Genomic DNA, 16790 nt, shown 5'->3' with positions numbered 1-16790 from the left:
ATTATTTCATTTTTCCAGTAAGTAACTTATATAAAAACTTATTGAAACAAGATCTTAATTCTTAGTGTATGTTTAGAATTTTTTTCTTTTAAAGAGAAAAAAATGATTTTTTTTCCCAAAAACTTTGAAAAAGTTGAAAAAAAATTAATTATTTCTCTAAAATATATCAAATCATATTTACCTTTGTTATTTTTTACTTGTAACTTTAATTCTCTATTGTTTTAAAACTTCAAGACGACGTTGACATTAATTGTCGTCGTGGGTATGCCTCACTCTTTAATAATGCAAATTCAATTTCATTCACCAATAACATCTACTCGTGAAACTTGTTAATGTGATTATCCATTCTTTCTCTAACAACTGCAATCAAACTTCCGTAAGCTAGGATTAAGTTTTCTTGACGTCAAATTTTATCTGCTTCAGGGACGAGATTTCTCTATCAATCGGTATACTTTACCACCTTCCTTCATTTGGTGGATGACAATTATTGTCCGCAAAGTGCAAACAATTAGAATTTCATTTGGTTTTCAAGAAGAAAAAAAAATCTTCATCCCTTTTTTTTTGTCCAGATCTTTATCCCTTTTAATGAGCTCAACTGATTAAGCTGCAAAACATAACTTGGACAATCCCCTCAATGCACACCAACGCTTTCTTATTCTCTTCTCTTCCCTACCCCTTTTTAAAGGCCTATTGTCTATGAGTTTTTCCTTGGACAAAAGAGACATCATTTCTTATATATTTTTTCTTTTTTCTAGGGTAAACAAATCCTAATATATAAAAGGGATTGAACTTCTATCGAGTATCCTAATACTTTGTAAAAAATTATCTTGTTTGGATAACAAGCTAACCAAAATAGAAAGGTGCAAAGACACGCAGCAAACAACTAGAAGGGTAAGAAACTTGAACTTGGAAAATTCATCCAACAGTTAGAAACTTCGAATAAAAAGAACTACCTCAAAACTGAATCCAGGAGACACAAAAGGTTGTATAACACGTCAAAGAATGTGAAAAACTAAATCATGCTCGAGCTTCTCAAATTGGCTCTAAAACAGCTAGTGGCTGGAAAACAACAGCATTACAAGAATCCCCAGAAGAAGGGGGACAACAGTATTTGTGCACTTTTCATTTCCACGTGAAATATGTTACAAGAATCCTATGAATAGAGTTTACAATTTTTATCTTTCAAGAGAACAGGGAAAACTGCAGGTAGTTTCAATCAACAGGGACTTCAACATCCATTTTTAGGTCAGATTGACCAAGAACCTGTGACAAATTAAAATTAAAATCCAAATCAAACATATACAGAAATAAAAGGCCAAGCCAAATGGTGTTGTATGATCTATATAGCCAATCTCATCTAGTAGGATAAGGCTTAATTGTTGTTGTATTGAATATACAGAAATAAAAGAGAAAGAAGAGGCTAAAGAAGAGTCTTTTAATACAGAAGTTCTTGGTGACACTATCAGATCTTGATGAAATGCTACGTCAATGAGTCTTTTAATACAGAAGTTCTTTGACATGCAATAATGCAAGTAATCAAAATTCTTAGTATACTACAATGGAAAATTTTTATATATAAAATAATCTTGTTTGTATTCAAATATCTCATCATTTACACAATGCCCAATCGGGTCAAATTTCTGGATGAAGAAAGCACCAGGCAAGTTGATTTTTAATTGCTTTCACAATAGTAAAAATCCCTTAATGCAAGACTTTTTTTTCTACTTTTTTGCCCCATTCACTAGTAAGAACCATTTCCCATAAGCCCTCCCACAGTGGCCAACAAAGTATCAAGGTAAATAAAATCAATTGACACAAAGTAGATTTCATTTCGTGACCCACAGGTCTGAGGATCAAATGGAGAAAAAAAGGCTACAGTTTATCTATTCTTCAATACTTTTTGCGATATTCATTTAAGAATTGTCCAGAGGAAATATATAAGAAAATGGGCAGACCTTAATGAAGTCATCCAATGTCAAGTAGGAGTCCTTTGTGTATCCCGCTTCCCTTAGAACCTGGCTGAGAACTTCCTGCAAATCGAAGAATAGAAGACAAAATTAGCCAAACTCCAGTTAAGTCTAAATATAATACAAGCATAACCGAAAAGGTGTATGGAGAAAAAAATAGTTTTCGTTAAATGGAAATGCAATTAATCTATAGCCTATAGGTAAATAAAAAAGCACAAACAAACTGGATCGTACAAAAACTAGAGAAATTTATTGGTTACCATTTTAGCCAATAGCTTCCCCTTTAGAGAACATGAAAAAGAGGTGTGCCCAAGAAATAAAAACTAACCATCCAAATTTTATAGTGAAGAAGTTCTCCATGTAACCCACAATGAATATACTAATCCTAGGAAACTGGATGATACTAAATCCAGACTTCAGCATACCAAACTTGAAATAGGGATGTCAAACTAGCAACAGTTGATGCACCTTAATGAAAACCTAGTTTTTTTATTTAGCAACTCCAGGTAAAACTGCTTCATGATTAAGCAATACAGGGAAGCGTACAGATTGTTGATGATACCTCTCTTTGGTCATCAGACATGAATGAACCCGACAAATCTTTTAGCACTTCCAGCATATCTTTGAAAGACACCTTTCCATTGCGGTCTGAATCGTATACTTTGAAAATAACTGTGAAAAACTAGTAACTATTAAGTACAATGATAGTGGTAGAAGATAGTATTATAATTTATTAAGGAAAAATTTGACAATTCCCTTCCCCCAAAGGATTCCCTCTTTAAACAATGAAAATCATTGAATAATTCATATCATTTGAACTCCTCCCTATTTGCACAAGCAATTTTTCACTGTTCAACTAACTTTATTGTTTATCAGCTCTCGGAAATACATTAACAAAAATTCTGAAGACTCTACATAGGTGCTGAAATCTTTTAACCCAGGGTTGGATCCTACTCAATAAACTTAAATCATATTATTAGAAGTATGTTCTAACTAATATGACTACATGTGACAAATAGACAATTTTATTTGTGAGATGCAGAGACATCTAATTTATCCAAATGCAAAGCCTGAATCTCTTTAAAGAATCATTCAGAACTAATAATGGAATGATATCAACTTAACAAGTATGATCTTTGCATTAAAAAAATTGAGAAAATTCAGCATTGCTAAGTGTTTATGTTTGTATCCCACTGACCAGCCTAAAAGTTACTTTTCTTTTCTTTAGGACACCCATAGAAACTTTTGTTAGATTGTCTCTAACACAGGCTTGGGAATCCTTATAAAGATGGATTTATAACAGTCCCAAATTTAGGATTCTTGTGGTGAAATTGTTTCAATTTAATGACCGTAATTGCTTATTGGTTGGTCAGCAGAAATAACTGAAAGGCTGGGAGTTATGTCTATATAATTGAACACGATCAGTTGGTTGGTGGTAATAATTGATAGGCTGGAAATTATGCTTAGCTTTTTTTTTTAATCCAAAATGAATTTAACTAACATTGCATTCAAGTTGGACTAGATAAAGTTAGATAGGTCAGCCCAAAATTTGGGTAACCTATATGGCACTTCCCAATATAGTCGGGTGGGTGGTTATGTGCGAGAAGTCCAACCCTTTTCTGACTGAGAATGTGACCATAACTGTGAATTTCAGTCTTGGGCTAAGCAACAGAAAACGGCATCTTCCCTTGAGTTGAGACCAAAGTCAGAGAGAACTTAGGAACCTTGAGCAAACACTGAGAAAGCAAAATCAATCCCTAATTTACAACTGCATCTTCTAACTCCCAAACTTATAATCGATAGCATTAAAATAACTAAAACGTACGCTCAATTTTTTGTTGTGCGCTGGCTTTGGCACTGAATGCAGATAAGAAGGCCACAAAGTCTTTAAAATTCAAGCCGTCGGCCATCTTTAGCAGCCTCTGCAGACAAGCACAGTCAGAATCCATCAGCTATGTAGTGATGGGAAAAGAAAACAAGGGTCGAAATAAAGTATAAAAAAAAAAAGTGTGTGTGTGTGTGTGTGTGTACCTGAGAAAGTGGATTCATGGCAAATTCGGGAACAGACAAGAACTCATCTGCGGAAATAAATCCCTTGGCATTGCGGTCAAGTTGACAAAACCTTTGATACAAGGACACAATTTCCTGCTGGGAAACTGAGTTTGAAACCCAATTTTCAGATCTTAATTAAAGAGAAAAGAAGAATAATAAAGGGAGAACAAGAGAGAGGACCCACATAAATTATTGCAGTGTTCCTGAACTTCCTCGATGTCGTATTGAGTTAACATAGATGATGCAGTCCCCATATCACTAAAACTAATTTTGGGCTTCAAACCAAAATCTGAAGAACCATCGACTATTACCTCGTTGTACTGTAGTTGGCGTAATCAGACCACCTGCGACTGCGAATATATACACGTGCCTTGCCTTGTCATCATCGACTCTCTCGAACGCACCAATGCATCGCTACTCGCTACCCGCAAACTAGTGTTGTGTCGATGGATCGTTCCTTTCACATTTATCTCTAATTAATTAATTAATTCCTTTCCTTTCCTTTCCTGCTCTATTTAATTTTCCTTTTTTTTCTAAAGCCTACATCTTTTTTATACCTTTCTCGTCTATTTTTTTTTTATTTCAAACAATAATATGTATTTTTTTTTTTAATAGCAAACAGTCTCCATACTCACTTATTTTTGTGCTCAATCTTTGTTAGCCACATTTATTCATTTTCTGATTTATCATGCATTTCTCTTTTCTCAATACATCTTTTTCGCGTAAAAAATAGTACTAGTACAGTATATTTTGAGAACTTGATGAGAAAAATTGAAAACTTGAGGTCAGTTTTATTCTATTTCCAATAAGTTGGTATAACTTCTACAAACAAACATAAACGTTAATGAGAGGAAATTTTAAGCTAAAAGGACTTTTACTAGAATGGATTAAAATTTAAACATTTAGCAAAACATAAGTAAAACTTAGGATTATTCAAGGTTTACCTCTTGTTTGACTTTTTTTACTGTTTGACTTTTTTTAATTGGAATTATTTTTAAATGATTATTTAGAAGAGAGTAAGTCATGACAGGTGTCACTGAATATTTTGTATTTTTCTTTTAATTGAGGTCGTAAAATTATTTACAAATTCAGATAAATTTTTTAATGACTTTAAAGTCGTAGGAATATTTTTTTTTCTTTTACAACTTCAAAATTGGAAAAGTTTTTTTTTCTATTTTATGACTTTGAAGTCGTAAAATATTTTTTTTAAAATGTTAAAGTTATTTATTTTTTTAAAAAATAATAGTTTTTATTCTTTTATGTTTTTTTAAATTTTTCCAAATTATTAAAAAATTATTTATTTAATTTTCAAATAAATAATTTTAATTTTACTTATTAATAGTTTTTATTTAATATGGTATATATTTTTTTATGGTTTTATTTTATATGTTCTTAATTTATTTTAATGTTTTATCATTTAAAATATATGATATATTTTTAATATTTTTTTATTTTAATGTTTTGTTTTTTTAAAATTTAGATAATCTATTGATAAAAATACATACTAAAATTAAAAATAACATAATACATTAATATAAAATAAAAAAATACAAATTAAAGAAAAACGTAAAAAGTAAAAATTATATTAGTCATGTATGGACAATTAGTACGATTATGTCTTTCACTTATATACAAGAAGCATTCCTTAGACTTATTTATACTTGATTCGTCTATTTCATTATATATTGAAGTCCATATTAAAATTAAAAACAAAATAATACATTAATTTTACTATGTATTTTTATTAATAGATTATCTAAATTTTAAATAAACAAAGCATTAAAATAAAAAAATATTAAAAATATATCATATATTTTAAATGATAAATCATTAAAATAAATTAACAACATATAAAATATACACCATAATAAATAAAAACTATTAATAAGTAAAATTAAAATTATTTAATTGACATTAAATAAATAATTTTTTTATAATTTGGAAAAATTAGAAAAAAAAGTAAAAAAAAAACTGTTATTTTTTAAGAAACAAATAAATTTAACATTTTTTTTAAAATAAAGGTTTTTTTTACAACATTAAAGTCGTAAAGGCAAAAAATAAATGCTTACTACTTTAAAGTAAAAAAAAAATTAACTGAAGTTATATAAAATGTCATGACTTTCTAACTTAGAAGTTGTGACACTTGTCACAACTTACTCCCGTTTGAATAATTACTTAAAAGCGACTCCCAGTTAAAAAAAACACCCCTAAACAGTAAAAAAGCCTATCTTGTTCAGTATATTCTTCAATGCGGAATCTCTTTCCTAAAATAGAAGATTAAAGATTACTTCAAGTGGTTCATATCATTGATAACTCCAATGGAATTGTGTCCGCGTCCTTCGAGAAATCCAATAATCAAAGCCGAAGAATATACCACGTATGTCGGTACTTATTCAGGATTTTGTTAAAATCTAATAACAAGAATGATACTGATACGGGAAAGGAGCATGTTACCATGCTTGGTCCTGTCAAGGAATTACCCTGATTGTCAGCTTTGGTATTCCTTAAACAATCAAACTTCATTTTTCAATCTATCATGCCAGGACCGGAATACCCTTTGGCCATTATCAAGGAAGTGAATATTGCATTGAACATGATTGCTCTCCCATACCATTGTTGATAAATCCATTCTACACACCTACGCGGGTAATGCATTTCACTTCTTAACTAAATTATCTTTCATCGTAATCTCAAATTTCATTCATGATGATTAATGTACAGAGTACAGAAACGCATAGATAACGCTGGTAAGTAATAAACAAGCCAAGAAATTTATGGATGGCGTTTATGGAACAAATTTTTGAAACGGAAGCCATCCAGGATGATTCATACAAAAATTGGTTGAGCATCTAACAGTCTGACAATGTTTCAATTAAGGCAAGCTCCAAGACATGCAAGCCTCACATTATTGAAGGCAAAAAGTATACAACACTTCAGCAGGAATCCAGGTCACGGCAGGGAGGAGGCTTGGGCTCACTTAACAAAGTAGTGTTCCCTCCTTCAGGTCCACTCTTAATTCGGCGGGGATTTTGGGTGCCGTGCTAAATAAAAAGAAACCAGATTCATAATCCAAGAAGGTGTAAGTTTCTAGAACATGGACAATAATGAAATAGATCATGGCCAATGTCCTTACCGGTGGCTTCTCACCCTTTCTCAGCTTTTCTACTATCTCAACTACTTTCTCTGGGGTTATATCTTCCTGAATTCACATCAATATGACATGTTAGAGTGTGTTTCAGAAGCAACCTCCCCACACCCAAAATAAAAAGGGAAAAAAGAGGAAAGACAGACAAAGTAATTATAAGTATATCCCTCCGATCCATTTGAATAATCGGCCACTGTAATCATAGGAGCATTCACACAGCATCCCTGCACAACACCAATAAATTCAATCTTTCACCATTGTTTGATCAATAAAATTATGCAAGAACATCAAGTTACCACTCTAGAGACTACATATAGGAGGATACAGAAGACAAGTATGCACCTCTTTCACATCCTCTTGGATTTTATTTTTCACTAAATAACAAAAGCTGTATACCACAATAGGTGATTCCTTTTTTTCCATCAGTTAGTTATTAATGTCCCATTAATTTTGTTTTAATCTTTCTTATGCTAACAATCCAAGGGATTTTTAGGATAACTTAATATTACTGGGAAAAGGTTAAATATATCCAAATTTATCACAACACTACTTGCCAAGCAGTTTTGAACTTTGTGTAATTCTTTCCACTCAATACAATTGTAGTGCCAGGGCATATCAAGCAATGCTACAACTCTAAAAACAATAAAAAAACTTCGTACCCCATTGCCCAGAGGCTCTTCGCTATGTGAAGGTATGGGGGAGGGATATTGTACGCAGCCTTACCCTTGCATATGCAAAGAGGTTGTTTCCGGATTCGAACCCATGACCAACAAGTCACCAAGGCACAACTTTACCGCTGCACCAGGGCTCGCCCTCAACTCTAAAAACAATGAATTCAATGAAATTAAAATAAGGCTCAAACAAAAGACTTACCATGCATTCCATTTCTCCAACAGAAAACAAACCATCTGGTGTTACTTCTGCAAATCAGAGGAGAAAGGAAACTAATTATTAGTAAATGCATATAGTTCCAATTTGTCATGAATAAGATCTGGTTCGGTGATATCCTGACAGATAATGAGAGAAATTAAGACAGGCGAACCAACCATTGCGCTTCACTCCCAAGTGTTTCAATAAGGCTTCTTCAATTCCTCGTGAACCTCTTATCATACAAGGTGTTGTTCCACAAACCAACAGATGGTACTTCCCAACCTGAAAGCAAGTTGGTCCAGATAAGCTTTGGCCTGTATTAATGTGGATTAGCAACATTGAAAGCATAAAAGCATAATAAGCTTTCACCTTAGCTCGGTTGAACATGGAGTAAAATGTGGCAACCTCATAGACCCGTATGGGAGGAACCTCTACAATCTTAGCTACCTGAATAATCCATAACACTGATTGCAATTTGTAAATAAAGAGTTATATAGCTTTTTGCATTATTAAAAAAAATTTAAATTGCACTTTGCAAACATTATGTTAATTAGGGATTTTCACTGAAGCATCAAAGTCGAGAAGCTACAAGTAAAACTCAATGAAATAATGATGAGTACTTGCATAGAAGAAGAAATAATCTGTATATCAATAATCAAACCTTGTTGCATGCATATATTTTAGAAATGGCATGTATGTCAACCAACAGAATGATGCTTTAACAAAAGGATGTGCACAACAAACTATAACAAGCACAACTTCACTTTGACGGGATCATCTTTGCTGTAAATATGTAAATATATTTTGCATCCTGTTACAAGAATGTCAAGACAACCATGGGAATTATTAAGGGTCTTATTCTAATTGGTACTTAATAGACATTATCTATTTGGCACAATAACACCTTTTCCATGCAACAGGAGTACAGGACCTGCTCAGAGAATCAGACATAGTCCTGTGATATGTTTCTAGATGTTTGAAGAAGAATACTTCAAGCAGAAGGCCAACATACCGCATCCATTGCAGAAACAGGGAGCCAGCCACCATGCTGCTGCTGGGCAAGATCCAAAAGAGGAATTGTAGCAGATTGCTTATAGTTGGATGGATAGTGAGACAAAATCTCCTTAACCTGTAATTGTCACAGATTTAAATCATTAAATGTTTTAAATATGGGCTACATGCCAAAATGGATCATACATGTAATGTCCACATTGAACTAAAGATCCATAACTCTTGGAATTTGGAAACAATATTGACATAGAACCAATCAATCAACAAGGCATCAAATCATATCACTCTACACTTTCTCCATAATATTTTATACTTTAACAAGCAGCCTTTAACTCTACATGTTAAACCCAATTGATCAAGTAATCAGGTGAAAGAATAAAGCTAGTCATGCAAAAGAGTAATAATGGTGGGGCAAAACAAACAATACAATACTGCAATAAGTTGCAACACAACACCTACTTTTCTCGTACACCAATTTTTTTATGTCCAAACCAAACTCAGATTTACTATAACAGAATATATATAATTCATTTCGTTGGGCTAAGTAGTAAAGTAATAGAATATGAAGAGTTTGTAAAGACAAAACGCTGATAGCATTAGGCATTACCCCATAAAAGCAAGATAATTGGACTGATAATCTTCAGCAGTGCCTGTCGCTACATTCATTTTACTTTTTGTATTTCGATACTTACGATGAACTATACAATGGCAAATGATCACAAATCCGAGTACCCGCATTTCAAGTGCTATGATGAAACATTACCTTTGCTTGATTGGCCTCGGTGAATTCCCATGGAAGTTTAGGGTTGTTGTCCGGTGTGTCAAGGTGCTGTGCCAATCGAAAATGGATACATCAACAGTCACAATCACGAAACGGAACACGGAGAAAATTGAAGCCAGAAGGAATAGCACTTACGTAGTTCAGAGCGGTCGAGAAAGCCCTAGAAGGCTGACAAAGGGGGAAACCAAAAATCAGAATCAGAAATCGGAAAAGGAAGTGAAAAAAATGGGAGGGGAAATGGACGGAAAACCTGACGGAAAATCTGACGGATCTCGTTGAAGCGACTCGCGGCGAGGCGTGCCAGCATTTTCGAGGAGCTAGCTACAACACGAAGCAGATCGCAGAGAGAGAGAGAGAGAGAGAGTAGAGAGGGTGAAGTGAAGGGTGTAGTGTAAGAGAACATGGAAAGGTGGCACCGTGCTGGCCGTTGGATCTCATCAATGGAACATTCACACGTTCATGGATGGGATTTTGTTTGGGCCTTCAATCACTGGATAATACTGTGGACCTTTATGTACAATGAAAAATATGCTATTCACACTCCCATTTTCTTCTTCGCATCCTTTGAATTTTTTAAAGGAAAATGCTAGATTGCACGAATCTCACGAAACCTTTGAATGATAACCGCACCGCCTGATATTTTTATATATATTTAGCCTCCGTTCATAATTTATCAGAAATGAGCTATCTCTACAAGTTACACACTCCTTGACATGAGAGGTTCCCACGTGGTGATAAAAATTAAGCAAGGTACGTTAACAAAGAGAGAAGTAGTAGTAGAACAGTTGCATAGGTAAGGAAGAGGAAGGTGTCTGAGTCATTGATCCAATATGGAAGGAATTTCTATAGCTGCTATCCAAGCATGTACAAGAAATGGTCCAAAATGGGGAGGAACCACCTCCACCTTATGTTTGCCTCCACCTTATGTTTGTAGAGTTGATGATGTTGGAATTTTAGAAAATCCTTATAAAATATCAATAACCACTAAGAATTACGTTAGATTATCACGAAAAATTTTAAGAATACTTGAATCTATAATGATTAATTAAACAAACGCATCGGAATTTGAATACATAGGTGATTTCTAATCTATGTATTTATTTTTAGAATCTGATACGAAATGATATAAAAAACAATGAATAAGTGCTTAATAGCGTAGCTGGTGATTTTATGGTTCTCTTCTTCAACCAGAGTCTCTTTAATCCTTAATAGGATTTTAGTAACTCTTCCGATGAAGAAAAAAAAAATTACATGTGATAATTTGGTATATTGAAGACAATAATCTTATAGTATATTAATTTAATAGAATTTTCATCATCCCATAATATAATTATCTTATAATATTAATACATATTAGTTATTAGAATAGAAAATTCTAATAAATAAATATACACAAAACGTGCCTTCTGCGTCATGTTCACTACCCATCATTGATTTCGGCCTCCTTTCTTCACCAACAAAACAAAAACAAGAGCTACAAAGACTAAGATCGGCTCTCTCTTGCTGGGGATGCTTTGTGGTACATACATACCATATGCTTTAACTTATTGACTTAAAGTATGTTTAAGATAATAATAAATGATCGAATTGTATTTTGAATCTATATCTAATATTATTAATGGTTGTAATTTGAATATATTAATACCTAATTTATTTTCAGCTTTTAGATATCACATGCACAAAACAATCCTATAACCTTTGTTTTCTGGAATTTCAGGCAATAAACTATGGAACATCAAGCTCACTTTTGGATAAGGTTCGTCAAGTTGCAAGGGAATTTTTCGAGCAGCCAATGGAACAAAAGAAGATAATTTCTAAAGGAGTGGAAGAATTTGAAGGGTATGGTGCTGATCCAGTTCCTGAAGAAGGCCAGTCTTTAGATTGGTCAGATCGTTTGTTTCTTGATGTATCTGAAGACACAAGGAAGCCAAGCCTCTGGCCAGAAAATCCATCATCCTTGAGGTCAATAAAAACTGAATATTTTACCAAGGAGTAAAAAAGGGCTGTCTTAATGCTAAGTGCTAACTAATTATGCAACAAACAAATGTTCAAAATTAAAGGTTGGTAGCTGCCTTGTTTATGTTAAAGTATTATTATTACGTAAGTCACACTTGTTGTGCAGGGATGCTGTGGAAGAATACAGCGCAAAGATGAGAGAGGCAACAAATCTTATTTCTAAAGCAATTGCAAAGTCACTGGATTTAGAAGAAAATTGCTTCCTGAATCAATTTGGTGAACAAGCTCTGCTGCAAGTGAGGTTCAACTACTACCCTTTTTGTACACGACCGACCTAATCTTGTGCTTGGACTTAAACCCCATGCAGATGGATCGGGGTACATCATTATACTGCAAGATGATGTTGAGAGACTCCAAGTCCACCATGATGGAAAATGGTTCACAATTTCAACAATTTCTCATGCCCTTTTAGTTCTCATGGGAGATCAAATGGATGTACTTGTTAATTTGTTTTTATAACTTTTTTTGCCGGTACATATATAAGAGATTTGAACACTTGACCTTGGGTAAATTAATGGCCCAATAGTGGCCTTTAATTAGGACAACGTTCCAGATAGAACGAACACATCATGCGTTGTACCTGTACCCAAATATCCAGTTTTTGTTGCTTGTTGCATATTTGAGCATTTTCATCAATATTTCAACTAATATAATAGGGTAAATAGTTACTTTTGTGTCTAAATGTATAATTTGTTAATAAATACGTATTTGAAAGAATCTCAGAAAGTGTAAAAAGTGCGATAAATATATTCGAACCTTAATTATAGATTATAACTCATTATTATAATTTGAAAAATTTTATAATAATGACAACAAAAGAATCAAATTAATAATTTAATATTTTTTTAACTTAACTCATCTCAAATAATAAACTAAAGTTAGTATACATTTAAAATTTCAATTTGGTTGTTAACTAAAATTCACAAAATATAATAAATAATTTTTTTTGTATTTGCTTTATTAACTTTAAATTAATGATAAAAACTCATAAATTAAATTGAATTTAAAAGAAAAAAAAATACTTGTTTTATAAACTTGTAAATAATTTTTTTGTATTCTAATGCTTGATAAAAGGTTTAAGTAAAAAAATGTTTATTGTAAAATATTATAGTTAAATTAGATCTATGAATAATTTTTAGGAAAAATTACAATTATAATGACACTTTTAATTTGTAAAAAACACTCACCTACTTTGGAATGATTTTTTTAAGATTATAATTTGTTGAATGACCAGTCAATAAAAAATAAATGTATATAATTTAAAAAATTAATTTAAAAATCAACAAACTTGTATTATAATTTATAATTTGACAGCATTGTATATATTAATAGACATTCATATTTTATTATGAAAATTTATAATAAACAATAATTAAATAAATAATGTTTAATTAAACAGAAACAGTAATTTTTTTATCATTTACAGTAAATTATTGTTTTTTTATGTTGATAGCTTAAAAAATATATAACAGAACACAAACATTTATGAGTGTGATACAACTCTTCAAAAATTTTGTCATAATCATTATAATTTTTTTTCAAATAATAATAATTATTCACAAATCTACTGTTAACGTCTATATATATTTATCGCACTTTTTACATTTTTAAGGACTAAATCTTGTATTTTCATCTTCCAGGGACGCATTTCTCAACGGGGTAGGAAGACGAAAAGTAAAAAAATATTATATGAGAAATATGCTCCTAGGTCGACAATTAAAGATGGTCAGGTTGACAGTCATTTAAATGACAAATTTGTCCTTTTTTGCCACGTAAATTATTTTATTAACAGTGATGGACGAAAGTTAACGACGGTATATATTTGTCATACTTTTATAATTTCAGAGATTAAATTTTATATTTTCATATTTCAGGAATGCATTTATTAACAAATTACATATTCAGAAATAAAAGTAGTTATTTATCCAATATAATATTACAACTTAACATGACACTCATTTTTTACTTTTTTCTGAATTTCAATTTTGTTGTCTACCCTCTTAAAGTTACTACTTTTTGCTTAACTCTTAGAGATGACATAGCGTGGGTAATGCACTTCAAGGATCATACATGTGACAATAGTAATGTTCCTTTCTAATACTGCAGATAATGACTAATGGAATTTTCAAGAGTCCCGTGCATAGGGTACTAGCAAACTCCAAGAGGGAAAGAATATCTGTTGCGATGTTCTATACCCCGGAGCCAAACAAAGAAATTGGACCAGAACAAAGTTTGGTGAATGAGGAACAACCAAGATATTATGCTGATACACATTGGAAATACTATCAGCGAGGAATGAGAGCAATCCATGTAGCAAAAGATATCACAGTTGTAGCTAGACTGCTAGAGTCTAGAGCTCTGAATAAAATAAAACCTATCGATGCTAATTAAGTGAGTATGTACATGTATTTAGATTAGATCTCCTTTTTTTGTTGTTGGAATATTTATTGTGTTTATACATTTACGGTGAGGATTGAGTATTTTAAAATTTAAATGCAAATTATAAATAAAAAAATTAAATATTTTATTATATTCAACCACAAATGTTTCATCTAAACTACAACAACAAAGTTTTATCCGAAGGGTGAAACCAGACTTCAACCAAAAGAGGGCAACCACACATATTTTGAGAATGAATCAAATTATATTAGTATACTTTTATCTTTATATTAGTTCCTTTAATTGTTTAAAAATATTACACTAATATCCCTTATATTTTATTTCTTTTGGTATTAAATATAAAAATAAAAATAAAATATTTTTCTTGTTATCAAATATAAAAAAATTTAAATAATTTTACCTTATTTAATGTCATTATATTTAAAATGTCTTTCATTTGATTAAAGTGTTAATTTTAATAATTTTTTATTATCCTTAATATCAAGTTCCAATTAATGATAAATTAAAAAAAAAATTGAAATCAACGCAATTAAATATGATTATTTAACTTTATTAGTTAACGTATCATTTTTTTGTTTGAGAAAAAAAATATCAATATCAATTTCTTAAATGTTTAAAAAATATGATTAGGTTGTGTATTCCCATCCTAATAGAGTTTAATGTACTGGACATAAAATATATGTGTAATATAAAAAAATTTCAAAAAATACCAATATAATTTACTCAAAAATAAGATTATTGTTAATTTTATAATTTAGAAAAAGTTAGGGATTAAAAATTTAATTATATAATAATTTAAATTTGATTAAATATAATATTTAAATAAAATTTCTTAAAAGAAGTGTATTATTTATTTTTAATTTAGAAAATTCAAAAGTAAAAACTGATTATATAATAATTAAAAAGTGACAAAGCATAATATTGAGATAGGATAAATCTTTTTATGATTTGATTAAGCACGGAAAACAAATAAATAACGTTAATTGATATAGAAAGAGATGATAACCTAAATCAATTTCCGTCGATTATTTCATGTTAGTTTCCATTTCTATCAATTGTAATACAATCTACGTTCGAATAAAAACATAGAATAGCATAAATTTAGGAAAAACCAACTAATTGGTGTGACAGAAAAAATTTTAGGGGGTAAGACCCCCTTTCCATACACATCGGTCCTCTCATGCTTATTCCATCAGATAAGTTCGATTATATTTAAGCTTTTTTATTAAATGAGTGTAAATTTTTTATGCCTTTTTCGTATGGGTGGATTTTATATTATTATCGAAAATGAAATAAATAGTAACAGATATTACGATTTTTGGATTAAAATTCGTAACTTATTACTTTTTTTTATTTCATGTTAGCTCTCATTTCTATCAAAATTGTAATACAACCTATCTTCGAATACAAAACATACAATAACATACATTTAGGAAAAAGCAACTAATTAGTGTGACCGAAAAAAATTTAGGGGGTAAGACCCCCTTTCCATACACATGGGTCCCTCTCATCCTTATCCCATTAGATAAGTTTGATTATATTTAAGTTTTTTTTATCAAATGGATGTAAAATTTTTATGCTTTTTTTTATATGGGTTGATTTTAAATTATTATAAAAATAAAATAAATCATAACAAGTGGTACGATTTTTGAGTTAAAGTTAAAAATGTTATTTTATTAATTAAATGAAATCATAAATTTTTTACAATTTCAGTTTATTTTTTTTTATTTACAAAGTCGTATATATTTTTTTTATATGTTACGCCTTTGAAATCTTAATTTATTTTTTTACTTTAGGTGCAAAGTTTTTTTTTGGATTTTTTTATTTTTTTTTTGTTTTGCATTCAATTTTTTAAAATAACAAGGTTACTTAACATGATATATATATATATATATATATATATATATATATATATATATATATATATATATATATATATTAAATTTTACAATTATTAAAATATTTTTTTTAAAGACAAAAATCATATTAAGTTTTTATTTTATAATAATAATCAAGCTCAAAATTCACTTCACAACACGAAATCAAGGCAAAGAAAATGTTACTTAATATTAAAATGGATCAAGAAAAATATTTCCAGGAGTGTAATTGTCATTGGTACATATAAAAAATAGTAAAAAAAATATTAAAAATCATATACAATATCCAATACCACAGTACTTTGGAATATTTAATTAATAAAACAGTCAAGGAATTATAAGTTGAAATCTGTACCTCGTGTATTCTTTATTTTTTCTTATAATTTAAAAATAATTTTTTTAGTTCATATAATTTATATTATTTTTTAATTTATATAATTTAAAATTATTTTTTTTAATTTTTATAATTTATATTTTAATTTTTATTTAATCCTTATAATTTTTAAATTATAAGATAAAAAAATAAGAATTATAAAATTATATAAATAAAAAGATTATTTTTAAAATTACAAAAATTAAAAAATATATATAAATTATAAGAATTAAAAAGATCATTTTCAAATTATAAAATCTAAAGATAAGAATAAGAAACAAGTCATTTAAAAAAAATA

At 30.2% G+C, this 16790-nt stretch overlaps 2 protein-coding genes and 1 pseudogene across 2 annotated transcripts; 1 reads left to right on the top strand and 2 right to left on the bottom strand.

Moving 5' to 3' along the window:
* Positions 1 to 1003: 1003 nt before the first annotated feature.
* On the bottom strand, positions 1004 to 4505 carry LOC100305685 (calcium-binding EF-hand family protein). Its single transcript, NM_001248344.2, has 6 exons — positions 4204 to 4505; positions 3999 to 4123; positions 3793 to 3889; positions 2530 to 2639; positions 1956 to 2030; positions 1004 to 1263 (listed from the first exon to the last, which is right to left on the bottom strand). The coding sequence occupies exons 1-6, from the start codon at positions 4271 to 4273 to the stop codon at positions 1213 to 1215; spliced, it is 528 nt and encodes a 175-aa protein (NP_001235273.1). The 5' UTR covers positions 4274 to 4505; the 3' UTR covers positions 1004 to 1212.
* Positions 4506 to 6906: 2401 nt separating this feature from the next.
* Positions 6907 to 10172, bottom strand: LOC100306106 (uncharacterized). The gene is given in 10 exon segments (NM_001250698.2): positions 6907 to 7060; positions 7153 to 7218; positions 7311 to 7388; positions 8038 to 8084; positions 8211 to 8316; positions 8404 to 8481; positions 9047 to 9163; positions 9809 to 9874; positions 9962 to 9994; positions 10077 to 10172. Coding segments are annotated over 10 exon segments (756 nt in total). The 5' UTR covers positions 10134 to 10172; the 3' UTR covers positions 6907 to 6952.
* A 1077-nt stretch (positions 10173 to 11249) lies between these two features.
* Positions 11250 to 14233, top strand: LOC100806686 (probable 2-oxoglutarate-dependent dioxygenase At5g05600; annotated as a pseudogene).
* Positions 14234 to 16790: the final 2557 nt, after the last annotated feature.

The sequence above is a fragment of the Glycine max genome, chromosome 13, assembly GCF_000004515.6.
Source record: "Glycine max cultivar Williams 82 chromosome 13, Glycine_max_v4.0, whole genome shotgun sequence".
In the NCBI taxonomy this organism is placed as follows: Eukaryota; Viridiplantae; Streptophyta; class Magnoliopsida; order Fabales; family Fabaceae; genus Glycine; species Glycine max.
This window is presented reverse-complemented; position numbering and strand designations above follow the sequence as displayed.

Coding starts and splice junctions, on each gene's coding strand:
- LOC100305685 (NM_001248344.2), bottom strand. CDS start 4,273: ATGGGGACTGCATCATCTATGTTAACTCAATACGACATCGAGGAAGTT. Junction 2,640..3,792: donor CGCACAACAAAAAATTGAGC/GTACGTTTTAGT, acceptor AGTTTTTCACAG/TTATTTTCAAAGTATACGAT. Junction 1,264..1,955: donor CATTGGATGACTTCATTAAG/GTCTGCCCATTT, acceptor AATTTGTCACAG/GTTCTTGGTCAATCTGACCT.